General features: G+C 40.3%; 1 protein-coding gene across 1 annotated transcript; it reads right to left on the reverse strand.

The window, feature by feature from the left end:
• Positions 1-1,365: 1,365 nt before the first annotated feature.
• Positions 1,366-27,391, reverse strand: YWHAZ (tyrosine 3-monooxygenase/tryptophan 5-monooxygenase activation protein zeta). Its single transcript, XM_030965594.1, has 6 exons — positions 27,242-27,391; positions 24,722-25,025; positions 9,622-9,745; positions 6,078-6,241; positions 5,893-5,988; positions 1,366-2,424 (listed from the first exon to the last, which is right to left on the reverse strand). The coding sequence occupies exons 2-6, from the start codon at positions 25,013-25,015 to the stop codon at positions 2,365-2,367; spliced, it is 738 nt and encodes a 245-aa protein (XP_030821454.1). The 5' UTR covers positions 25,016-25,025; positions 27,242-27,391; the 3' UTR covers positions 1,366-2,364.

Consider the following 27,391-nt stretch of genomic DNA (forward strand, 5'->3'; position numbering starts at 1 on the left):
AAAAGTGGATCAGATATCCCCACTGGAATTTTTTTAGTCATGGTCTATCAACTTCCCTCGCTTCCATACTGGAATGTAGCCCTTTGTTTCATAAATGTATGTGATGACTGCTTTTTCCTTCTGACAAGTGCTTTCATGTATTAAAGAAGTCATTGTTACTTTTTCCCTGGTGACTGAGAGATGCACCAAGCTCTCCTCAGAAAGCCTTGTTAACCTCTGCCCTCCATACACTTCCCTTTCTCCTGTTCTTAATTGGATTCTAATTTTTATTATGTACTGTAACAGATTATCACCTTCCAATTCTAGGAATGGTGACTATGTCCCTAACTACTTTTATAAAGGTGTAAAATTATCCTAACCACCTTTTCTACTTATCTTGATCCTTAAATACCAGAATAAAGGCTCGGATGCTTCTGGAAATGGAACATCATGGTCCAAATGCAGTGATGTAATTTAAAAAAAATTCAGGAATATCTAATTTGTAAAAGTAAGATCTGTAACTTGCTAAAGTCAATTCCACGTGCAAACGGGTAAGGCCACTGAGTTCATGTTCAGTGACGTGGTTCATTTGTTTCCTCCAGGTATCAAGATTAACGTGGTAACTTTTAAACCCTGTGAAGTGTATGTAAACTTAGAAAATACTTACACTGTGCTTACAGGTGCAGCTCAGTCAAGAAAAAGCCACATAAGCTTCCCTCCTGCTGACTACGTAAGTGTAACATTAATAATTGAATACAATTCCATTACTTTCCAAGATTCTCAGTACTTGACAGGGATATGACACTTTGAAAATCAGTGTCAATTTCTCCCTGTAACTATTTCAGTTTCACACCAAGTATCCACAAATGCTGTAGTTAGTCTGAATACCATGGATGCACACGTCCCTGGGGATGGGGAATGCAAGAGCATCATGCTTCAACACTCTAGACTTTTCCACAAACTGAGCTGTAGTGTCTGAAACCTCTGGACAATACAGAGGCTCCTGCTCAGTTCTCCTTTAAAGACCCAACAGTAGCAAGCAAGAGTTTTCCAAATAAATAAAACTATTCCAAAAGGTCAGCTCTTACAGAAGTTTTTAACGCCTTTTGCTCTAAGTCTGGGGACCATCTATGTTAAGGTACCTCCAGAGTTCCAGTCAGGAACAGTCAGAAAGCTCAACCTAAAAGTTCTAAACTAATTACTAGAGCAATCTTGAAATCAGATATGGGGTATTCAATCTCAACTTCCCTAAAATGACCTAAAATACCTAAATGTGTATTAAAAATTTCCATAACAGAAATACAATTTCATATTGAATTTCTGTCTAGTACTGCCATTCCTCTCAAAGGTGTAGGAAGACAGATGACATGAAATCTACACCAAAGGTAGTTGAAAAGTCCATTCATAAAACTTTTATTCCACTTACATCAACTTAATACACATGTTCTGAACAGTTATGCTTGGATTGTTCATGAAAATTTCATAAGACATTAAACAAAGCTAGCCATCATCTCAAGTTATTTCCCTGTTAACTATTTTTACAGCACATGCATGTTAGGCAAGTATCAAAAAAAAATCACAAAAGCAAAAAACCTAAAAAAGTTAAATACATGGGTTTTTGTTTTACTGCTGTGCTCGATATACAGTGTCATTATGAATATCAAGCAATTCATTTTTTACTGCATCTTTACTTGTACATTTGTTCTTAGGTTGCTTAAACCATTTAAATACAAATAAAATGTGTAGCAAAAATAATGAAAGCAACAGCAGGTAACTTTACAAATAATGGAATGTGAACCGTTTCTCTGTCCTTCTCTAGAGAAAGCTGACTGGGTAATCAAACTGTCTTAAGGAACACTTCAGCTGCAATCAAAGATGTACACTTGATTGGAATATTCCACAGATGTCACATGTTCCCCTGACATGCAATATCTATGGGACATCAGTTTATTCACAGCCATGTGTGCTCCAGCTTGGATATTCAGACTAACTACACCTGTGGCTGCAACATTGATTATCCCTTTTTTCCATCGTGACAGACCAATATGCAAGCAGTCATCTTTGCCTGACATAGAAAGCTGTTTTAACACTGGCCTTGTGGGAAGCCACAATGTACCAAAAGTACTATGCCAAACATGTAAAACTTGTATAAAAATTTCACAACCCTATATTGGCCACCTCAGATGAAAACAGATAAATTCCCCAAATGTTAACTGGCTCTATTCCCCTAATATTAAACAAAACCACATGGGAAATATAGAAATCCAAATAGAAGTAACATAAACCTGTCAAATCGTAAACAAAAACTATTTGTGGGACAGCATGGATGACAAATGGTCTACTGTTTAAATTTCAGAATGAGGCAGATGGAAATTGGAAGGCTGGTTAATTCTCCCCTCCTTCTCCTGCTTCAGCTTCATCTCCCTGGGTATCCGATGTCCACAACTGTTTAGGAAAGAAAAGAAGAGTAACAGGTACATTATTATATATTACTAATAATTAGTAAGTAATTTTTAGAAAGGTCTATGTCTTAATAATAGCAACTTCTAACAGGTCCTACTAAACACTGTGGAGAAAGAAAAAGCACACAGTAACATGAATCTATTTCTTGGCTATGGAAGATGGAAATTCAGTTCTAGGCAACCCAACCCTACACTGCATTTAATGAGCAAGTTTATGAACAGTGAAAACCCAAGTATCTTACTCACAGGGCTCACTAAAATACAACTAACAAGCAGGCAAGAATCAGGTTTACTAAGCAGGTAAGTGAGAATCAGGAACTAACAGCAATTTCTTTCTCCTCAAGCAAGTTTTACGTGCCTTTCTGAAGGAAAAACTTCAGCAAAATTATCTCTCCACATCCAATGCCACAGTGAATGTTACTTTTTCTTCAGAACAGGCATCTGAAGGTTTTGTCTGTTTTTTTAAACCCCAAAATATTTCATCAAAATCTCTACCCTCTGGCTCTGTTCAGTTAGTTGTGCTCCCCTTTAGCAACTTTCAGAACACTGAGCTGCCAACTTGGCAGGCAGGGCAAGGACGGAAGAAAATCAGGCTAGGCATGCACTATGCAAAAATGTTATTTTCAGCTCCATAAAATCATACTAAGGAACCATATATCAAGATTAAGTACCAGCTAAGGAAACTGAGCATCAGTTCCAGAGGAACAGTCAGTGCCAAGAAATTATTTCATGAACCAAATTATCTTCATGCTGGCTGCCTCCAAACTATTCCCAGCCCAATATGATTTGTCATCTCTCACTTTATGGAGTTAAAGAAGCACTAATCAAATGATTCATGCTCTACAGTATAAGGTGGTAAAACATAAAACCGACCATTCTCTCCACTGACAGTGCTGTACCAATGAAGTCTTACAGAATGCCTTTATTTTTAAAATCCATCATCAGAAACATTTCATGCTTTCAGGAGCAGAAGGCAACAATGAAACCTGCATAAGACCAGCAGCCTTGTCCTTGCTCTGAACATAATGCATGGCATCTGCACCTACTCCTCCTTGCTGAAGGCACTAAGCAACAAGTTATTTTACTGAAGATAACAGCACACCAATAGTCTGTTTCTAGAGCTGCACTGCAATCTTTAGTACATTACTGTATTACTACATTAGTCCCAAATTCAGTGCTATTCTTGTATGGAGAATTAGTAAGAACAATTCTATCGTCTTTTATCAGAATTCAGAAATCAGAAGTTTCTATTCTAAATCATCACCCCTAGAATACAGTCACAAGAGTAATTTAGGATGGAAAAGACCTTCAATATCATCAAGTCCAACCATTAACACTGCCAAGTCCACCATGTCCCCAAATACTACATCTACACAAATTAAATACTTTCAGGGATGGTGACTTAACACTTCTCTGGGCCACCTTGCTTGACAACCCTTTTAGTGATGAAAATTTTCCTCATGTCCAATCTAAAATACACATTCATTAAGACAAAAGGGCCTGACTGCTATGAAAGGGACTTTACCAATTTTACCAATTGAGACACTGAGATCACTTTAACCAATCTGCTCGGGGTGGGAGGGAAACGCCTAGGAAGGACTGCCTTTTATTTAATAAAAGAAAACAAAATTTTTTAACAGAGCAAAGAAATTACCTAGCAATTCCAGTAAAACAGATTTTGATATGTTAAACAGCCCTCTGAACACTTCTCTGCCTTCAGTCCCCACACAGAATGAACAGACTTCTTCAGCCATACAAGACTTGAGGTAAGACAACCAACAACTGAGAAAAGTGCAACTGCACAGAACTGATCAACATACTAAATCACTGTCTAAAGTCCACCTACCTCAGACTTCACCACTTGCATAACTAGTAAAACAGACCTTTTTTATATTTATGAAATTCACTGTAGTCTGTCAGTCACACACATATCAGAAGTTATTTTCTACCTCAAGAAGTTGTGGATAAACATGGAATCAATGCACTTGTACACACCACACTAAGCATTTAAGGCAAGATACATAACTTATTCAAGAATATGGAATCTTCCATCTGTTTACAGCTTTCTCCTTGCAATGGAAAGCTCACATCAATTATCAGGCCTACTACCCTAATTCACACACTATAGTAGCTCAGTCTGACTTCTGTTCTTGTGTGAAACAATTTGCTTTCCAATTGCTATGACAAGCTTTACATTATTTTTACTGGAAAGTTAACAATTAAAGTCAGCTTCTCTCCTGTTTCAAAACCACTCATTCAGAGGGCAGCTCTTAAGCAATCCCACTCAAGGGGACAGTACACAGACACTGAGAGCAATGCCAACACTTTATCTGTCTCCAATACAGAGGTTGAGAAATCACTTCCATTTGTTTAGTAAGCAACAAATGGAACAATAACAAGTAGTTTTTGCAGCAGTGTTAAGTTGCCATTCTCATGGAAAAGGTTCCAAAACACAAGAGAAATTAAATGTTAGATGCAAAAGCAGAAAGTATGGCAACTCCATTTTTTTACAACTGCACAATTTTACTTGTAGTTATTTTTAAAGCAGTGCAGCTATTTTGCAAAGGTGTCTGACATCAGAAGCACAAAGTGTTAACAAGGGGCTACATGTGGCAACAGTAAGTGTTTCTTATTTTTTTCATTTTTTGCTTGCAGCTCTTCTCCCCACAGACCAAGGAGTGAACTAAGCCATCTAATTACACTCTTGCATGTTTGCTCACATTTAAGCTTCATTTGCTTTAGACGTTTATCTTTGCCAGTTTTAAAGTTCAAAGTACAATAAAAAAATCCCACACACAGGATGAAGATTTTGATTATTCTGACAACTTACACCACAGCTGTGAGTCCAAGGAGGAAAAAAAAATTAATTAAGACAGTTATGTTACAACTGCCATGGAAATAGCCTGGCTAACATCAATTTCCATTTCAGCTTTACCAAAATTAAAGCCAAACAAAAAACCTCTAAACCACAAGTCCTTAAAGGGACTTGCTTGCTTTGTTTCCAGTTTTCATGTAGAATCTCTACCTTGCAGATACTTTAATGCAGAATAAGCTATATGAAATTTGACACAAGCTTTAAGAGGCAAATGCAACTGTATTCTCAAATGCTGCTTAACACTGGGCAGTAGGTTTGACAGTCACAGTTCAGACTCATCATTTAAACATGCTAGATTCCTTGAATAAAATAATCTGAAAAATGTGGTTAATTTGTCAGAAAATCATGTTAATTAGTATGGAAAGGAAAAAAACAAAACCGAAAAACAATCAAAACAAAACAAGGGAAAAAAAGCCCAACAAACTAGGCAGGAAAAATATTTAGCTCAGAAGGATGATGTACTGTAGACTTGTTTCTGAGTGACAGACACAGCTCCATGGCCAGGAACAAAAAGGACACCCTGAAGTGCCAGAAGACCAATTCTGTAATCTATTTGCAAACTTTGATGATACTCACTGTCAAATTGTCTCTCAGTAACTGCATTATTAGCGTGCTGTCTTTGTATGACTCTTCACTTAATGTATCAAGTTCAGCAATTGCTTCATCAAAAGCCTAGTGTTATAAAAACAAACAACTCTATTAGCCATGTGACAAAAGGTTATGCAAATAATTTAAATGGAATTTCCCCCTCTTTGACTTACCGTTTTTGCAAGGGAACAGGCCTTCTCCGGGGAATTGAGAATCTCATAATAGAACACAGAGAAGTTCAGAGCCAGACCTAATCTGATGGGATGTGTTGGTTGCATCTCCTTTTTACTGATTTCAAAAGCTTCTTGATATGCCTGTTGTGATTGCTCCACTATCCCTTTGGGGAAAAAACAAACACAAACAAAACCCACAACAAGTAAGTAATTCACACACTGTATGCAGGATACAATCAGGACTGTGTTCACACTTGCATGAAGAAACCATGTCAGGAGTGAATGCCTGTGAATGAGCACTTTACCTAACAAGTCGCTATTTAATAAAGATTTTATTAAATTACATTTTCAAATTATTAAAAAGGAGGGAAGTTGTTACTGACCAAATTACAGCTTTGAGTCTCTTCCCAATGCCCTGTGACTACTTGTATTTACAAATATTTGCAGCAGTTTTGTAGCACTGAAGATAAAACCCAACATCTACTTGATACAGTACCACAATTTCAATGTCTTTAAACACTGTAGAGCATTAGAGAGCCACATTTTAGTCACAGGAAACACTGATGACCTTTGCTTGTCATGCTGAACCCTTTCAGTGACAGTCATCTATGAGTCTCCATTCAAAACACTCAGCAAAGATAGTGTGGCATACCTCAAATAAAATTTAAAATTAAATATGTATTTTTAAAAGCTTCCAACACAGTTCTATTTCCCATGCAGATATGGAAAGCATTTTTACCTAACTTAGAAGTTCTAGTACCTATAAACTTTGAAGGGAGAAAAATTAATAATTTGGCTCCTTTATTTTAGAGATGAATCTCTTGTCACTCTTGTGACGTTGTACAAGTTATTAAGACTTGGAAAAACCAGCAACCACAATGTGTATATGAAGATTGAAGAGCTCAACAGTTTCCTTTTTCACTGAAGGCACGTGAACTTGGAGCAGGTTCTGCCTGCACAAGTCAGAGATCATGGCCCAACACAGCCCACAGGCTGCAGGGGCCAGGGAGCCGCTGCATGCTGAGCACAAAGAGGCACTTGTTCCTCAGCTCTCCACCAGCATCTGAGAAAAAGGTGGGCAGAAAGTCATCCAATTCAGATGCAAAAAGGATTCCAACCCTAACATTTCTGGATCAAACCAGAAATGCATCCAGCATGATGTCTGCGAGAGTGCAGTCACACGTATTCAAAAACAAAGGAATTTTAAGATAAAGACTCAAAAATACAAGCAGGATTTAAGTAAGGAGTTTTCAGACTCAAGTCTGAAAACAACTGAATACTAATACTCAGGATATCTATACAATCACCATTTGTTCACCTTCAGATAGTCACAAAAATTAAAGCATCATACTGTTCTCTTCACATGGAAGAGTGAGGACATGCACTGCACAGTTCATCAACAGTGCTCTCTCTGCACTCACCACTAATAATGGAATGCTTCAGATCAAACAGCTGCCCTAATGTCTTGAAAATGACCAGAAGTTAGTACACTGCAGTTGAGAAGAACTAGGTTTACTGCAAGTTAAATTTAGAAATTGTGAGAAATGTTTAACTCCTCTCATAATGGAAAAGCCTTAGAAAATGGTACTGTTTATGAAAGGCAAAACAAGCAGAATGAAAAACAAGTAACTTCAGGGAATGAAGCTGAGAGTTTTATTTTCTAATAATTTTTCTTTAACGTAATTTGAAAGCAAAAAGTGTATTTCTTCTCCCTATCTGCGAAAAGTTACCTTTTGAGCAACAAGTCAGAGCACTTAGTGCATAATTTGATGTATTCTGTTAATTTTTAAATCAGTCACACAGTATAAGAAAGTTCTTAACCTTGAATTCTTTAGGAAGTGCAGCTCCAAAGTTAAAGGATAAAATGGAGCGAGGTACCTGCTTGACATTCCTGTCTCCTAGACTGACATAAAGAAGCCCCAGCCGATAAAATAAACAATGTGGTTTAAGAAGATAAAAATCTAATTCCTAGTATTGGGAGCTTTATATTGTTGCTGTATTTACTGCTCCAACTGAACAGCCATTCTTTCCTACATAATAATTATCAACTGCTCTTCTTCAAGGTCACAGACAACATACAGGAAAAACATGTGACATGAAACACTGGAGGAAGGGGATGAATTGAAAAAATGGAAACCCGCCAAAAACTGCTCAGCCAGGAGACTGGGTTAAATAAAAATAAACTTTAAAAGCACTTTAAACAAAGATTTTCACAGTCTAATTTTAGAGCCTGTTAATTAATACAAAAAGAAACTTTGGGACTCAAAATATTGTACCTCCTATGCATGTGAACAGAGATCACTAAAATTACCAAAGGAAAACATGGTAACTCTCTTTAGCAGATCTAAAGCACTGGTAACACACACAATTCTGCAGTCGCCTGGACTGGCTCAGTTTGCATGCAGTAAACATCAGAAACCAAATCCAGCCTTACATACTAAGTATGAGGATCTCTGTGTAACTCCCTATTATCCAGCATGCTGGGAAAACTGGGCTTCACTGTGAAATGTGGATATAACACATGCCAGTAAAGCAGACACATCTATCCCCTTGAAATTATTCCATGCCTGCTTCACATCTATGACAGGCTCAATCTAGTCTGAGGTCCCACAGCCATGGTTCTGTGCCACACTGGGGGGGTTAGCCACGGGCTGCAGGAGCTGCTGAGGGTAGAGTGGGGCTGCACAGCTCAGCACTCCTCACCCCTGTGGGTTCCTGCATCCCCAGGGCAGCTCAAGGCAGTCTGACACACCAGGCTGGCTCTGTACTGCTCCTCAGGGCACACTGCCAGCAGCCCTGAAGTGGCTCCAGGAAACAGCCTGGCACTGTTTGCAGCGAGCTGCATCTTGCTAATGCATTGCTCTGAACTGAAGGGGACTCTGCACAGAGGCAGCAATGCTGTCAGGGTGGCTCCCACCACAGCAGGTAAGGAACTCAAAATGATGAGTACCTAACATTAACTTTTTAAACTAAAATTAGGTGAAGGCAACTTACCTACAATTGTGACAACCTGCTTACATGAAATTATAAGAAATTTGAGGAAATAGAAAGACATTTGGACATTAAACTATTGTGGTTACAGAATAAACTTTCCTAACAGTAAAATTAGTTTTATTAAATCTTTTCTCCTCCAGGTTGTTTCTAGTCTCTTTGCTCACTGAACCTATGCAGACTTCCTATATTCCGTAGAAATGCAGGAGGAATGGCAAGAGTAAGTCTAAGAGGTAAAACCCCTAAGATTCAGCCACACAGAAATGCATAAACCAGCGCTTCAGTGGTAAGCCAGATACATGTGTGTGGAAGTTGGAGACAATTTCAAGATTTTGTAACTCAGTGCCTGTTTTGTGCCTCCATCGGCACGTATGTGAATATTTCTGTAACTCTTGAAACCCAACAATCTATGATTTTCCTTCAGAAAACGGGAAGCCTATCACTAAAGAAATTTATATGCAAATCAGAATTACTCTAAAATTAGGGTTGTGTCACTACCCCACCAAAAGCAATCTAACTGGACAATGTTTATCTACAAGGTGACATACAATACCTTTCTTGTCATCTCCAGCAGCAACCTCAGCCAAGTAACGGTAGTAGTCTCCTTTCATTTTCAAATAGAAAACTTTGCTTTCTGCTTGAGAAGCATTGGGGATCAAGAACTTTTCCAACAGAGACTAAAAAGGAAACAAAGAACACAGTGTTTTGAACATATGCTGAACCAACAATTCAATTATATTTCCATTTATTTCAAAGTCAAGACAGCTTCACTTCTTGCTTATTTTCTTCACATCCTACATAACACAGTCAGCTAGAGAACATGTTCTGGATTCCAATTCTAGATTTAAAAAGAATGCTGCATTGTGTGCCTTGATGGGGAGAAGGAGGCTGTGTCAATTTAACACATGAGTTTATATGAACAAAGGATGGCTTTCTATAAATCACTATACAGAACTCTGGCAGAAGTAAGGTAGTCCAAAGACTCTGGGCAGAGGGTATACCATGGAAGAAAGCTTGCATCCACAAAATCTAATAAAAGGATTTGATATAATCAGTCTCCAAATCAGAGACCTCGTTATTTTACATACACAGGCAATAGATAAGCTTCCTCAGCCCAGCTCCCATTAACTTTAATGCACCACTGGCATTCCCAGCAAGAAACCACAAGGTGAACCTGTATTCTTGCATTTCCAGACAGCTAACAATCTGACATTCAGCTCCATAGCACTTCTATCTGACTTTATGTGCTGCCCTAACAGGTATTTCCATTATCTTCCAAAGCAAAGTAGCTCTCTAGAGTCACTCCACCAAATCCTCCCCATGGGCTGACATTTAAGACCAGGTTTTTCTAGATTATTCTAACTGCTTGTTAACATAGCAAGTTAACATAGCTGAGGCAGTCATGTAACTTAGCAAGAATTCTATTATGATGAAAAAAAAGGAAAAAAATCACTAGCTTCAACACATTCAGTCAAATTAAGGTACAAGCTTGTCAAACTTTGCGATATTGAGTGCTTGAAGTCAGACTCTAAAAGAAAAGTCAGTTATTTAAAAGTCAAAAAAGGTACAGCATGCCTGAATAGTCAGAATTCAATCAGAAGCTGGTACATATACTTGGTGAAGGCTATGCAGAAAATAATTTTTTAAAAGAAGTTTCAGTACAGATTTTTGGCCATTTTTTCCTGTATAAATTAGATGACTGACACTGCAGTTTTGCTACACTTTTTTAGCTTTTACTTCCAAGGATACCACAGAAACAGACAAACTAATTTAGTTCCAACTTACAGAAATGATGGCTGCTTTAGAGCACTTTCCTCTCAAGGCCATCCAGGAGGTTAAATGAATGTCCTACAGGACACTGCTGGGACAGGCTGCAACTACTGCACTGTGACATGGACACCTGGGGTACCTGCTCTGCCTAGCAGGCCAACTATTAAGCTACAGAAAACTGTAATTCACAGAAAGAGCAAGAAGAGCAAGTCTGGTCTTGGTTTTTGTTGCCTTTTTCTTTAATCAAAGTACTGCTAATTCATTTATATGAATAATGAATATTTATTGGTAGACTCAAACTTGCATGAAGCTCCTCAAAATGAAGCTATCCACCACAGCATCTCTCTCATTTCTATTGCAGCAGACAGATAATACAGAAATCAGGCTGACAGACATGAAAGACAAGGTTCAGCCATGCCTATGCTACAATGAGACAAAACCTGTAAGTGGACTTTCTTTAGTGGCTTCAACATAGTGGATTTATTTCTTTAATATTAGGCCTTTTCAGTACTGTGGGACCTGGTATATAGCTTCATTTTATAACCCCACAGTGAGACACTGAAAAATCCTGCATGTCCTCACTTCCCATCCAAATGACAGCAGAGACAATTCCTTGGCAACAGAAGGAACTCAACACAAGCCAGTGAGCAGCAGAAGTATTTTTCTGGAGACAGTCAAAAGGGCTGCTGAGCTGCCTCATGCCAAAGGCACCCTTCTGAGGGCATCCCACAACACCAGGAGAAGAGTTCAGAGCCAGCTCTGTCTCCAGTGAGGCTGGGATGTAGCAGGAGGCCAGCAGCTTTATGGGTCACACACCTCAGCTCTCTGTGACTCCTTACACACTCCGTCCTCACCACTAGAGAGCCTCAGGGTTTGCAGCTATGACATTTTCCTGAGTGCCAAGGACCTCCAGTGACAACTGAAGCTTGCCAGCTACTGAGAACAAGGCTCCTTATCAGCTTTTCTCTGTGAGACTTCAATTAAACCAGGTGTGGCAGTTTGCACCTACACTTCTGGCACTGTGGGGAGTTGCCCTTCTTCTGCATCCACCATTGATTGGCCGGACCAAAATGTTTTTAGTGATTCCAGACACAGAAATTATTCCTCATCCCTACAGAAGGTCATTTGATTAAAATGTACAGCTCTACTCTTTCACACAGCAGGAACCAAGCTCCAAGATTTAAACTTCACTTAGATCACAAATGAGGTGAAGATGTTTGCAAACTGAATGGGTGAATTGCACCAGCAGACAGATAGGAGGGAAGACTACTAATTATCTTTTTAAACAGACCAACACCAGCAGGGCAAAAGGAGCTTGAACACTGTAAATCTTGTACTGCAAGAAGTTCTAAAGCCATACTGAATTTCAAAGACTGATGAACTGAGAAAATCCCTTTGAACAGCTATTCACAAAATATAGCCAATGCAGAGACTCCAAGTCAAACTGCACTGGGAGCTTACTCATATTTGGATGAAAGAGTCCATTCTATACAAACAACACGTAGGACTGGGGTGCCACGTATCTCTGGAAAAATTTTATTTATGCCAAATACTTCATAAACAGCAACAATAAACCCTGAAAACAGATGAATATTTAAAAGCTAACATGTGAAATGATTGAAAGGAGATCCCTACCCTATGATTTATTTGGTCATATAAATTCAGTTTCTTCTGTTTGTATTAGTCCATTTATTTCAGGATCTATTTTCTTTTACTGGCAGAAGTAGACACAGACCACTCCTTTAAAGTTAGCCTCAAGATTCAGGGTACACAGATTTATCCTAGAGTGGTTGTGAAAGCATAACCTGCATGGACATGGTATGGCTACAGAAAGCCAGACAGGTAAGACCAATGAAACTACTAACCTTTTAAAGTTCAATTACAGAAGATAGCAGAATCAAAAGCACGACAAATCTAACAATTTGTTATCTCCCAACACATCAGCTTATGGGGAATACTGTTTATCTTGTGGATTTTTCTAAAAGCTTTAACTGCAAAGCATCTCTGGAGGATACATTCTTTTCCACAAGGAGGAATATCTAGGTATTTAAGTTCTATTGATAGGTTGTTTTTGCATACAGGGCAATACCAGCAATACAGGGCCACCTTCTCTCTCCTTTACCAGTTGATAGGGCAGTGTTTATGAGTATAGAGCTGATCACCATGCAGGCCACTGAAGTGGGAGCAGCTAGGCCAAGACTGGCTCACTTAGGTGATCTGTATTTACTAAGCTGATGTGATCTGCATCCCTGCAATGCATACAGCAACCTGACAACTGCAGTCCATACAGCCCACATCTATTATTACATTTTATGTAGTTAAGGTCTCATGCTTGTTCATGATCTTCCTTGCTACCACACAAAACTCCCATCCAGGCTGGATATATACTAACACACGGGCAGTTAATTACAGCATCTTCATCAGCATCTGGTAGGAACAGTTTTCTGAACAAAACTAAACAGTCCCTGCCTTTGAAACCCCCCAAGGAGACAGCAGTAATTGTCAGAGCTTTTAATTTGACAGCAAGAATCTAACTGCTGTGAAACAAACCATACCATTGTAGTCAACTAGGCAGATGCAGCAGCACTTCCGAGCACTTTTCAGCCCAAATCTGTAACACCTTGTACGAGTGCTTCTAGCACTTTTTGTAAGTCTTTTCAGAAAGATTTAATGGGAATTACTTTTTTTAAAGAAAGGATGTACTAAATCTGAGTATCAACTCTTACTAATATGCTGGCTGTTCAAAGATCAGGCTTCAACACTTCACACCTGTGATTCTGGCTATGACTAAGCCAACAGCTTTCTGCCTCTCTGCACTGGCCAACAAACACACTCAAATTCAGGAGATGTCAGCTGTGCTCACACATACCATTGGTAGGATTTGGTATGTTCCCTCACCCTCAGCAAGCACTACAGAAAAGTCTTTGTCTTCAAAGACATACCAGAAACTGTCTGCACACAACCTGAATTATCCTAATGGTAAATTTCAATTCTGGCTTATTTTAAACACTAAACTGGAGAGAGATTTACTTCCTTCATTCTTACATCTATTCTACTGCCTGAACAGGATACAGCCAACAGGTGGCAACACGAAGTACTTCACATTTTGAGCCACTTTGATGAAAGGCCTTCCATCAAGGCTCCTGTGGTTTTGCAAGATCAAGTCTGAAAGGTTAAGAGTTATCAGACTTAGGAATGTGAAAGAAGCCTAACAAGTAGTTACCGATAAACCCCAATAGCCAACCTTCTCCCAAAATTCTGCCTGCTTCTTACTGCAAGTGGACATGCTTAGCCGTCCAGCTGTGGTGAGGCCTGCAGTTGAAGACAGGAAGTCAACACAAAGACTTGAAGTGTCCTTTCCCGACACTTAAAGCCTAAAACTACTCGTTTTAAAAGCATTTGTTTCCTTGACAAATGACATCTGTGGGCGACAAATCTACTCCCAAATCCACTATAAGAACATAAAATTAATTTTATTTTAATGCTCAGTTTTGCCTTGTTGCTTCTAGTTCAGTGCTAATTTCCCTATATTAAAGGCTTGGTCTCAGTACATGTTATTGCCTAGAAACTTTAGATAATTATTAATGCACTAGAGATGATTGCATCAACAGCTTGATTTTCTATTTATAAATTTCCCTCCTGACAAGCAGGAAAATAAGAACAGTCATCAGATTCTAGGAAAATGTAGGAGCAATTAATGGATAATACACAGTTAAAATACTGGGAACAAGAAGTTTTACTTTTAAATATGGAAAATCTAATTATTGAGATATCTAATTGAATAAAACCACTAGAACCATAGAAGAAATAAAAAGATATTTTTGCACAAAAGAACCAAGATGCAGAATGGGAAAACTCAAAAGAGAATATACTGATAAACTTTAGGTACTTTAAATACTACCAGTTCTTCTCTGAAATAACCTGGCTTTTTGTTTAGTAAATAAGCAGCCTTTATGTTTTCATCCAGTATCAAAAGACACCTAACAATAGTTATGATTTTTCTAATTTTGAGAATAAATTACACAAGAGTAGTAGCTGAACTTCAACTCACTAGTCACCCACCCATGGTATACAACATAGGGATGAAGACGGACATGGAAGAACTCGTGTTTTTTAAATTCATGAAGACATGAAAGAAACTATCTTTTTTTCAAGCACAGCTTGACACTTATTAAATATTTAATGACATCAGCCTGGTATTTTCACAATGTAAGTAGCATTCTTCTCCAAGATGTAAGAACACAAGAGGGATCATACTGGCTGACAGGAGTCCTCTGTCTGCTAACCTCACTGCAACACTGCCCAAAAGAGGATGCCACTAGAAAAACCATAGGAACAAAGCAAAAAAGTCTCATGCTTCTCTTAGCCTCCATCAATGCCCAGGGATTTTCTGAGCCAGATGTGGTTTCTCTGGAGGTAATAACATTTAAAAGGCTTCTTGTCCACATTCCACACATTGTTCAAACTCCCATTACATCAAAACAACCTTAATACCCACAATGCACCAGAGAAGAAGCTGCAGATACCTGTGTACCTGTACATGAGTGTTACTTTTATCTTTAAACTGCTTCTCAGTTTCATAAAAAAAAATATTCCAATCAATTCCCATTAGAAGCTAGCAAGTGATTTTCCATGACCGTTTTCCACACGAGGATTAAGAAAGTTACAAGCTATAAAACACATGCAATTAGCTGCACGGCAGAGACTGGCACACACACTACAGAGGGTTTAATTAAACCATTTGTGGCCAGTTTATTTACACACATGCATCTAAATTGTTGGAGAAAGAGACAAGTATTTGCATTTTTAAGAGGTATATTTTTAGACAATCCCTTCCCAAACCCTGTTTTGACCCAGGCTTACTCTGCTGCTCCCGATTACAGCTCTGCCCAGAGTTTGGGATTAAGGGCTCTGTAACTGCTGCCTCATGGGTGACCTCCATCCCTCTTGTGAAAACCAAAAGGACTGTTCTCAGCCTTCTACTCCAGCCAAAAGTGACACTAGAGTTTAAAGTCACCTACAAAATTCTCTCTACTAGTTTGCTCACTAGAAGAGGAATACAAGAAAAGCTGTCACTATTACTGGCTGCTGAGACACTGGAGATCTCTGCTGAAGAAGGAAAGCAGCCTGCTGCCTGTTCTCAGTACCAGTTATTCTTTCTTCCCATCAAATTGGCTGCTCGCAGAAAAAGCAGCAGAAGTTTGAGAAAGGTGACAAGGCTGGCTGGAAGAGATGAAGTGAGAAGCACGACCCTCAGCAGGGGAGGAATTCAGAATTTGGGACAATGGATCTTAAAGGGGAAGGGAAGAATTTGACTGTAGAGTTATCTGCAGTGTTTATGCAACAGGGGGAGATGTGGCATTGCTAAGAGCAAGAGAAAGGTACACTTGATTAGCAGTTTTGCTGTAGTCAATCTGGTGAAGATCTAGAAAGGAAACGAGCAGAGGAAATGAAGTCTGAGTAGGAAGACAGTAACTGAAAAAAAGTTCTGAAAGGACTAATGGACAGAAGAAAATCCCATATGACAGAAACAATGGCAAGAAATCTTAGTTTACACATAAAAGTACTACTAAACCAGCCTAAATGTGCTCCCTTAGAAAAGTGAACAAAAGCAGCATCACTATGGGCAGGTGAAGGAAACATGGAAGAAGCAGAATACCCTGAAAAATCATCTTCATGCTGAGACATAGGCTGGGGGAGAGATAAAAGTCAGTTAGAAGTAGGTATAGGCACAAAAATGCATACAGGGTGCTTGGCATGACCACTGGTCAGCAAAACAAGAAACAGCACTTGAGACAATGAGGAGCAGCATCTCAGTTCACACTTTTACAGCCACAAATGTAGCTCCCTTTGCAGATCTGCCTTCCCCAACTTAGACTACCATGCCCTCTAGTAGCTAGTTTCTTCTACTGTTTTGCTTTCCAATTAGTGTTTATGGCAGTTTATGGCAAGGGAGGCAAGTGTGCCTCATACCAGGATACACTCTTGAGATAATTCAAGAGGCTCCTCAGGTGTTTCCTGCCAATCATTATTGTTTTCTACCAAAGCATGCGTAACAAACATGACAGTGAGGGAACCAAACTCTGAAACACAGGTAAAAATACCTCCCCAATTTAGTAACCCACTCTGAAGAAACTCATATGAAAGGCAGCAGCTGTAAAGACGCTTAATATAAAACATTAGGAAAGGTCTTAATATTTTTGAGACATTGCTATAGATCTTAATAAAGTTTCCATTGAAGATCAAAGTCAATATGTAATTTTTACCTGGGCCTTTTTTCCTCAGCATCACCTCATTAAACTGCTTCTTGAATACTGGGGACTTGCATCAAAATAAAATGGTACCAGATGCATCAATCATTATTCTTTTCACAATATCCTCTGTGAAACTTGAGATAATAAAAAACTGAAACCAACTGAGTTGGGTAAGAATTTCTGCCCAGGATGTAGGTCTCAGCTACATCTATTGCAGCTGTACTCCAAACCAGAACATGTCTTAAGACTCCACAGTTTTGGTCTCTAAATAAATACTAATAAAACTCCCCATAAATATGATGCAACACTTTTCATCCTTGCTCAGAAATAGAAGCAAGAGCCATTTATCTTTTAGCAGCTTGCACTCTGAGCAGATTTCAAACCTCCTGAAGCAGAATATGGATTGACTAGGGATTCACTATACATACAATGTTAATAAAAACATTTTGTTAGGAAAAATACCATTTTAGCAATGTAAACCTAATCTGCACTAGGAGAAAATGATCAGTTGAAAGATCAGATTACCTTTGTTGAATCTTTTGTAACATAATTGCAAAGGGTAATATCCAGAAAAAAACCCCATCACCAACAAAAACGAACTGACAACTTTTCTCAGCCTCGTGTGAGCTGCCTTATAGAATCACAGAATCAAGTAGGTTGGAAAAGACCCCTGAGATCATTGAGTCCAACATATTATATCTGATTACAAAATTTAATAATTTCCTGTTGGTCTCAGCAGAACATGACTTTTTTATTACTTCTCTTTGAAGAGGCATTGCCAATCTTCTGTCAGTTTTCAAGAAAAATAATCCACTGCACAAAAGTTAACATTCAGTTAACAAAAGAAAAAGAAAAAAAGAAAGAGTTTAAGAAATAATCACTATCTTAATTCTGTTCAATCAACTTTAACAGCACAAGCTTTCCCAAGCTATTTAAAAATGGTAGTCAACTACTGCCTGAATGGACAACCAGCTGCAGAGGCAGGAGCTGATGTGTGCCCAGAGCAGAGTACGAGTAAAGTGTTTGAGAACCTGTTTCAGAAATGCACTCCTGTCACGTGCACGGTAATGAGACAGAAATTTCCAGATAAAACCAGAGATAGTGCATTATCTCTGCACATCTGTACAAACACATACTGCACTAACTCTGCTCATATTCTAAATTTTATGTTTCTACCACTTACAGCTTCCACATGCACAAGAAGCTGCTGATACATTAGCAATGCAGTGTTTCTGCTTCTTAGATTTCTAAGCAACCAACCAGTGACACAAATACAATTATCAGCTTCACAAAATTGCAAGTACATGCAATGAAGCTCTTCCTTCAGCAGCACAAAGAAGATGAAGAGTTATCTGTCACAGGTGACTAAACTATCAGCTTACTTTATTTTGCTGTTTAGAGCAGAGTATCAGCAGTAGGTACATAAAGTACTTGAACAATGAAGGCTGCTGTCAAATAAACCAAGTTGTTACTTTGATGCTTTTGAACAGTATAAGCACTCGGCAACTTTTTACTGTAAATCAAAGCAAATTATTAAACATTAATGCCAAATGAGATTAGTACAGTGGGCTAGTGGTTATAATAAAGGTTTCTCGTACTTGCTATAAATGCAAGAGGATGCAGACACATGTACATATGTGTTTCCACATGTGCAAGCAGAGTTAATGTAAGAAGTAGCTGCATTTATGCAAGCACCTTAGCTGATTTTATGATAAATGGGAGCATTAAACATACATGTCAACATTATGGATGCCCTTCTTGCTAAGATTAGAATAAATTAAAAACAACACAAGTAATCTTATATTTAAACTGATACATGAACGATGATTTAATTATCAAAGATTCAACAGTTTTGCAACAGTTGAATCAATTACAAAAGTAAAGGAAATTACTCTAGCTTAAGCACTGCTTTCACTGCAGGCAAACAAAAAAAAACCTAACAAAAACCAAACCAACAATCCAAACCAAAATAAAAAACCAACAGCCAAAAAAAACCCCAAACCCGAAAGGGTGTAGCTACAATCAGGGAAGTGAGTGAAATAATGAGGTTGATACAAATTGCCTCTGCTCCCTACCTTCAATACATTTGAGCAATGATACCAACCAAACCCTTACTGAAAAAGTCAGACTTGCAGAGTTAAACAAAAGCCTAAATTATAACCCCCCCTTGTAAGTTAGCAAATCCTGGCTACATTTTGCTCTGCAATATATAAAAATTAATTCACAGAAGCATTTGTGAACCAGAGTACTCACATATTTTCACATATGTCCCTAACACATTACCAATTACTATCTTTTAGTGCACATTTTAACAACTTGAGATGACATCTTGAGTTCTATGCCTAGGTTTGAGCTCCACAGCACAAGAAAACCAAATATACACTGAAGAGACTATGGGGCTGGAGTACATGAGGGACAAGGCAAGGCTGAGAGAGATGCGTTTCTGCAGCCCAGAGAATTCCAGCAGATCTTACTGCTGTGTTCAGCTGCCTAGAGACCATGGAACCAGACTCTTCCTTGAGATCTACAGTGACATCACGGGAGGCAGCAGACAAGTTGGAACTTGAGAAGCTCTGATTCCACACAAGTATTCTTTCCTTAACAACAAGAACAAATATTAAGACAGGCTGTGGAATCTCCATGCTTAAAGATAATAAAAATGTGACTGACAAGGCCTTGAGCAAAGCGATCAAACTAGATCTGTTCTGACCAGAGTTGAACACAATGACCTCCCTTCTAACCTCAATTCTTCTTGGTACCTCCCTTCTAACCTCAATTCTTCTTGGTACCTAACTCCCAGATTTCAACATATTAATCCCCCCTTTCTGTAACTGACATTTCTGGAAATAGAAGGTTCTGTAAATGTCTCTCCTTTTTTTTCTGAAAAATAATGACACAAATCTTAAAGACAAAGTGCAATAAAAAATAAAAAATTAAGCAAGCCTGAAGGAATCACAGAACCAAAGGTAGTGATTTTCTGTCAGAACACAATTTTCTGTTAGTAGCAGATATCATCATAGCAAGAAGGTTGTATGGTAACCTCAGTCTACAGGTTAGCTGTGCACTTTAATTATCAGGAGGACACACTGAGCATGCAGTGGCTGAGTTTTAAAAAGACAATTCTCACGTGTGCATGTCAAAAAACGTACGGCGTCCTGTAGGAGAGAAGACCGAATTTCCTAACCCTGTCATTAAGAATTAATGTTCTGTTATAGAACTTAACATAGTAACTTATTAGATGTTTGCAGGCAACTAGAAAATAGTTCCATAGTAATTTGAGAATGACAGCAATAGGCATTAATTCTGCGGTATGCTCTTTAAAAAGCAATTTAGATGCATTTGGAATGGAATTACACTCCCTTCCCGCAGTGAACTGCAGCCCCATGACAGGATACTAAACATTCTACTCCCCCTCTCAAGCAACATACATAAAAAAGATATGTTAACCTAAAGTCACTAATCTGAGATATAACTGAACCTTCTGCTCTCACCATTACCACTTCTAAAACACGAAACATCCATAGTAAGTGCAAAGAAATCTCAAGTATGAGTGCACAAGGAGTACGTTTTTAGGCTTCTGAGGGTAAAATTTGGAAGAAATAATGTAGTGAAGAAAGCAAACAATTCATCTTACTGGAAGGCCCTAAACAACACCATTAACCTGCCGCTTTTCTGGCAGGAAAGGAGTGGGGGAAAAGTGCTGAGTAGCACCAATGTGTAACAGTAACTCCAGAAGGCTGAAGGGCAGCCAAGGTTTGCACAAGTTCTCCAGACCTTAACAACTAAAAGGGAAAAGAAATGGTGAAAGGGTGCTTGGGCACTGCCAGAGGAGATTTACTTAGGGCATTTCTGCAGTGGAACTTGGAGGGGGAAGACTGGGCATCGGGCAAGGACATGGGAACTGTCACATACTGTGCACTTGGAGGACATGCAGGGACTGCTGCAGGATGTGCCAGCCTGGAAGAGTGCAACTGTCTGCAATTATATCCATAGGAATGCAAAGATAGCCAGTCATGTTTTCAATTACTAGTTTACATTTAGCTCATGTAAGAGACTTCCTGAAAACTACCAGAGCTCCTGAGAACTTCTAACATACATGCAGTGCAATGTGTTAGCTATTCAAAGATCTCTCCATTCTTCTCTGTACTTCAGAACCCTTGTTAGCTGAAAAACTCAGCTTACTGCAGATTTAATTTGAATCACTTCAGTTACAACTCACTTCTCTGCTAACAGCAGTTTAAAGAAAATCCACACCTGTTATATTAATAACGATTTTTATTATGGAAATGACAAATGGAAGTTGACCATAGATCATTATACTGGTACTTTAGACAGACCCTCCTTTCTACTATAAAAATCGAAACAGAACTTGAAGCACACAGCTAACATAAGGAAAAGTATTGAACTAAAAGCCTAATTTCCTGTATCGACTGGAAATTTTCTATAATACTCAAAGCACTTTTCAGATGCTCAAGTATGGCAATGTACTTCCTTACACAGAGCATCACCCACATTGTATTACTACTGAAGAACTTGGAAATACAGTCTTCATTGCCACAGTGTAAGGAACTTGTACTACACTCAATATGTCACAATTATTTGATGTTTACCAGCACTACCAGACCAACTCCAAACTAGAGCTGGTTATATTACGCTTTAATATATTTAAATGCATATCTGACAGAATTGGTGCTGGAACAAGATATTTAAGATGTCTCTTCTTTGTACAGCAGCACTCTGAGGCTGCAGGAAACAAGAGGACGAGTTCAACTCTTTTGTAGAGTTGTAGATGTACTACATGGCAGGCTGAAGAAAAAAGATTCAGGAAGTGGCAAGGATGCAGATGCTGTCTTTTCCTGTTGCAAGGTCAGTGTAAAGGAGAAAAATAAACATTTGGACCTGACCACATAACTATTAACACTTTTATCATTGGGCCCAAGAGGGATGAAGCAAGAAAGAAGTTCGTCATTAATTGCTCCTACTCTCTCTGTAAATTAGTAGAAGAAATGGAAACAAAGCCCAGGCAGAGTTTGGTATATTTGGTATCTACAGGATTAGAGGAGCTATTTGTTCCAGTACACTAGATTTCATTCCAATAAATGAGGGAAGAGAGCAGGAAGCTGCAGAGGAGCCAGCTTTGGCCACACTCTTCTAGTCACAAACACATTCTCTAAATTGCTCTCCTCCCTTCAACACTGAAGTTAGGACGGCTGTGATGTAACACCCCTGAGCATTAAACATTACTTAAGACACTAGCAGACAACTGAAGACACAACAACAGCTCAAACGGAGCCACAGCTTCAATAAAAGATACCAAAGTTGCAGAGCTGCTTTTGTACTCTAATTCATAAGGCTCATGATTAAAAGCTTTGAAAGTTTAACATTTCAGGTCTAATTAATTAATGGTATACCTCACACCAATAAAGATTGGGTAAGCCCTACTTTTCACTTCTGTAAACAGTTATAGATTAGATTATGCTGCATAAAAATGACAGAGATCTTCTGAAAAAAACCCCAAAAACTAAACCAAACCCTAGTTCTGCATTTGCATGTAGCACTGTACAGACTAGTGTGTTCATGTTAAGCAATTGAATCTTACCACAGTTCTTTTTTTTCCTGTTAAAGCAATAGTCAGCCACATTTCTAGGTAAGAATGATTATGCATAGGATACTTCAAGAAAGAAAATATGAGTATAGTTTTAAATATAAATCTAAATCTTCAAAGTAATTGGCAACATCAAAGGTAGCACATGTCATTTGAAAGTATTTTTAAATCCTATCATTTGAATACAAAAGTTGTAATTTTTTTCTTTTTAAATGCAAGTCTAAAAAAGTAGTTTTATTACTGCTAATCACTGCTTAAGGCATTGTTTCTTCTGGACAGTAATTTTTCTTTAATGTATTAAGAAAACTTGGACTGGCGATGTTAAAAATTAGTCATTAGCTTCTTAAAAATAGTAGCATGTCAAAGAACAGTAACTTCTTTGAATTATATATGTCTCATTAACACAAAGGGAAATTCAAGTCCATTTTGAGATTCACAAGATTTAACAAGACTCTCTGCTGATATTCCTCCCCTCCCAGGCACTCTAGTTGCAGCAAACTCAAAAGCTGAGTTTTGTTTTTTGTATTTAGCACGCACAATAAAAGCTAGTTTCACCTTAACCTGGTTTCCATTATCAGACAAAAAAATTAATTGCAAACACTAAATTCTTCTAAGGTTTATAAGCCCACATTTAATTAAAATAATTTCTTAAACCAAAACGTAGCTTACAAAAGAATTTCAGACCCTGAACTGTAAGCATCCACCCCCACCCCAACTCTCCCATTAGTAAAAAAATTAAAGAAATAACAACCAATTAGAATGCCAGATTCGGATCCACATTTCCTGGGCTTGAATAGATGAACCACCACTTTACAACACAAGTACTAGTAAATCAGTTCTTTCCTATGAGTAAGTTCTGCATTTCATTTTCAGAGTAGAAGTTAAAGAATTATGCTTACATGAGATAACAAAACATACAAAATTGGGTGTGTTACAATAACCATAGCAGCTAGCCTGAACTGGAAGCCAAGACTCAGTTACCCATACTGACTCTTACAAACCATTGAAGAACCAGCCTTCTAGATGCTATCAACACCTGTATAATTTAGTTATCTCACACATCAAGCAAAATTTATGCTACTCATTGATCTTAACATTCATATGGTATCAGACCTTCAGCTATTTAACATTCCCTCATGTCGCATATAACTCTGTCACCTGCAGGTGATCCCTTGTCACATACGGGATGACAGCCAGCAGCGTCCACAGGGCAGTGGACAACTCTATTGCTGACATAACCTCTACCTCACAAGTGGCTGTAGGACTGAACAGCTGCTCCTTGCGGGCTCACTGAGGCACCACAGGAGTGTACAGTTGAAAAAACCTGACAATCTGGAATAAGCATTTGAAAGAGGTTTGGATTTCATAAACCAACCTCCCAGTGAAAATACAGTGTTGCTTGCTGTACACATGCACATATTAACGTAACTACAAGTCTCAGAAAATGCTTAACTTGAACACCCTTTGAGTTTGCTACAAAAAAAAATTTAAGTTTAAGCGGGTATCACAGCATTTCTACTGCCTCTTCCTGCAAGCAATTTTCTGCACGGCTGAGTCATAACTAACATTACATCATCTTAGCCAGGGAGGGGCACAATTTCCGTAGAGTAAGAACTACCTCTTACAACCACAGCAGCATATTAAAATTGCAGAAATTGAAGACATCTCAGGATTCAAATACTGCACTAAAGGGGAAGGGGCCCTTGGGGAGGAGAAACCCCCAAACTAAACCTGTACACAGTTCAGTCTCAGGGAAATATGTTAACCTTTCATAACTACTACTTTACGTACAATAATGTTTCTACATGCCTCCAAGTTTATTAGCATTCATAAATATAATTTGTATATAAATAAGCAGCCGATTAGAGGGAAAGAAAAACTCAGACATTTTTTTAAACCTTATTGTCAGAAATAGCATAGGAGACCACAGCTTTACTGACAGACTAGAAATAGTCCCAGAGGCCCAGCACCATTTACTCTGCAACTCTAAGTAAAAATGGATCAACAGTTTCATTATTTCTCACCAGCACATCATTGCAGATGTCTCTTAGCTCGGTCTCAATTTTCTCTCTGTATTCTCGAGCCATCTGCTGTTTTTTCTCAGCGCCTTCCGTCTTTTGTTCAATACTTGAGACGACTCTCCAGGATGACCTACGGGCTCCTACAACATTTTTATAGGCAACAGAGAGAAGATTCCTCTCTTCGTTGGACAACTCAGCTCCTTGCTCAGTCACCGATTTCATGCAACTTGCCATGTCATCATATCTTTCAGCCTGCTCAGCCAGTTTGGCCTTCTGCACCAGCTCATTTTTATCCATGCTGATATTTCTAAAGAGGAAAAATAGTGAGGCATTATTCAGACATTGGTCAAGGACAAAGGCGTTTTAACTTCATAGGCAGAGCAACGTGTATTCTCTAGTTTGGAACTGTAAGAGGTACAACTGAAATCCAGCACACAGGGCATACTAGCAGCACTGGCTGCTCAAACACATGGACACATGGAGTAGAGAGTTAAAGTCACTGATTCCTCATGAAAAACTGTAAACTTTTAGAAGTATGTTATTTTAATAAACACAAACAAAAGCATCCAAAGGTGAACCGAAACCAAATAATTTCTATCTTACGCACAAAAATGATCCTAATTCTTGCCACCACTCTTTCATAAGACTACATTATCAGTGCAGCAAAATTGACAAAGAAAATATCTAATAGTAAGCTTTCCATAGGAGACAACCCAATAAAGGCTGGACAAAGAATACCAAGGAGCAGTCTGAGCCTTAACAGAATCAGTTACATGCAGAGGTACTTCACATAAGCATCTGCAAATTAATCCCACACTGGATGTTAAAAAGCCACAGTGCAACAAATATCTAAATTGTGAGTTGTACACCTTCCCACAATGCTAACTCCGTTTCCCAAAATGGGAATCCCCATTATGGGATGTTCTGTGTCAGGTAGTGCCGTTCAGGCTGGGAGGCTGTGCTTTCACAAACAAAAGAAAATTTTACTACTTAAAAATAAGACCTCAACATCAATATTTCAGATAGCACAACCTGGCAGCAATGCTTCATAATCATCCTATCGGCACTTAAAAAATTTTTAAAAAATCAAACTCTGCTAAACAGAGGTATTGAGAAATTTCTTTTGACAGAGGAAGAAAAAATACTTCTCCCTGACTCCCCATCCTTCTGCGTATCCTAACTTGATAATTTGAAGGAACTGGTAATGTGCGTTGGGGATACATTATCCTTTAAAGTTTAACAAGATTATTAAAGCATGAACCAGTTTTGGTCATGAGTGCTTTATCTATTTCTGTATGTTCCACATACCCCAATCAAACATTTCATTTTTAACCACTTTTGCCATTATACGTGACGTTAGGACAAACAATGGCAGGGCTATGTTCCGTCTTTGAGAATAAATTAAGCACATTTTAACATTCCAGGCGACTGCAAGTGTTAACGGCTCCTGTCCCCAGCAGGGAGGCACAAACCGGGCGTTTGCTGGCGAACGCCCGTTGAAGGGCTCGCCCACACCGCGCGCGGCGGGGTTAAGGAGCCATTTTAAAGCAACCGTATGGCGGTGGTGATTTACCGCTCGCCGTGACCGGCCCAAATGTGCTCGCAACGCCGGTCCCGCCGCCAGGCCCCGGGGCACCGCAGGCTGCCGCGGCAGCATCCCCGGGCGGGCGGGCCGCCCGCCGCCCCCGCGGGCTGGGCGCTGCCGCGGCTCCGGCACGGCGAGCGCGGTGACAGCAGAAAATGGAGCGGCCCGGGGGCGGGCGGGAGCGGAGGGCGGGGCGGGCGGGCGGCCCCGGGGCGCTACGGCCGCCCCTCCCTCCCTCCCTCCCTGCGCCGCGCCCGCCGCGGGGACACCGAGCGCCGCGCCCGCCGCCTTTGTCACGGCGGGTGGGCGCCGGAGCCCGGCCCGCCCCGATCCCGCTCCCCTCCGCCCAGCGCCCCCGGGGGAGGATGCCGCGTCCCCGCCCCGGAATAGGGAAAGCCCGCGGGTCCATCCCCGGGGGATTCGGCGCGGGGGAGGGGAGCGGCGGAGGAGGAGCCCCTTCCAGTCCCGGGGGAGCCGCCGCTCTCGCCCGGACCCCTCGGCCGGGGCGGGAAGGATGGGCGGGGGGGGGGAAGGCCTGGGCGTTGAGAGGGAGGGTTGGGGGGGGCCTGGGCGGAGGGAGGGAAGTGAGAGCGGCCGAGGGGCGGCCGCCCCGACTCTTCCGCGCCCGGGCAAGGCTCCCGGCCGGAGACCACACCCGGCAGCGCCCGCCGCCCGCACCCCGGCCCCCGCCCGGCGGGGGCGGCGCTGCCCTCCCTGCGGGTCCGGGGTCGCCCTCACCTGCCGCCCCCTCCGCCGGCGCTTCCCTCTTTTTCCCCGGCGGAGAAAGGCCCTCGTCGCCCCGCGCAGCAGCCCCCGCGACCCGTTCCCTCCCCGCTGAGCCGCGCCGGGGGAGCAGGGCGATGTCCCCCGGCCGCTCCGCTCAGTGCTCCCGACTGCCGCGCGCCAGAGGAGCCGGTTCTGGGCGGTGGCCCCGTTACCTGTGCGCGGCGGGCGGGCGGGCGGGCACGGGTGCGTCGGTGCGGGCAGGCGGCCGGCGCGGACTGTGCGGCTCTGGCGCTCGCGGCGCTGCAGCCTCGCTCCCTCCCTCCCTCTCCCGGCGCCGCGCACGGGGCGTCTCCGCCAATCAC

Source organism: Camarhynchus parvulus, chromosome 2 (genome assembly GCF_901933205.1).
Source record: "Camarhynchus parvulus chromosome 2, STF_HiC, whole genome shotgun sequence".
Lineage (NCBI taxonomy): Eukaryota > Metazoa > Chordata > Aves > Passeriformes > Thraupidae > Camarhynchus > Camarhynchus parvulus.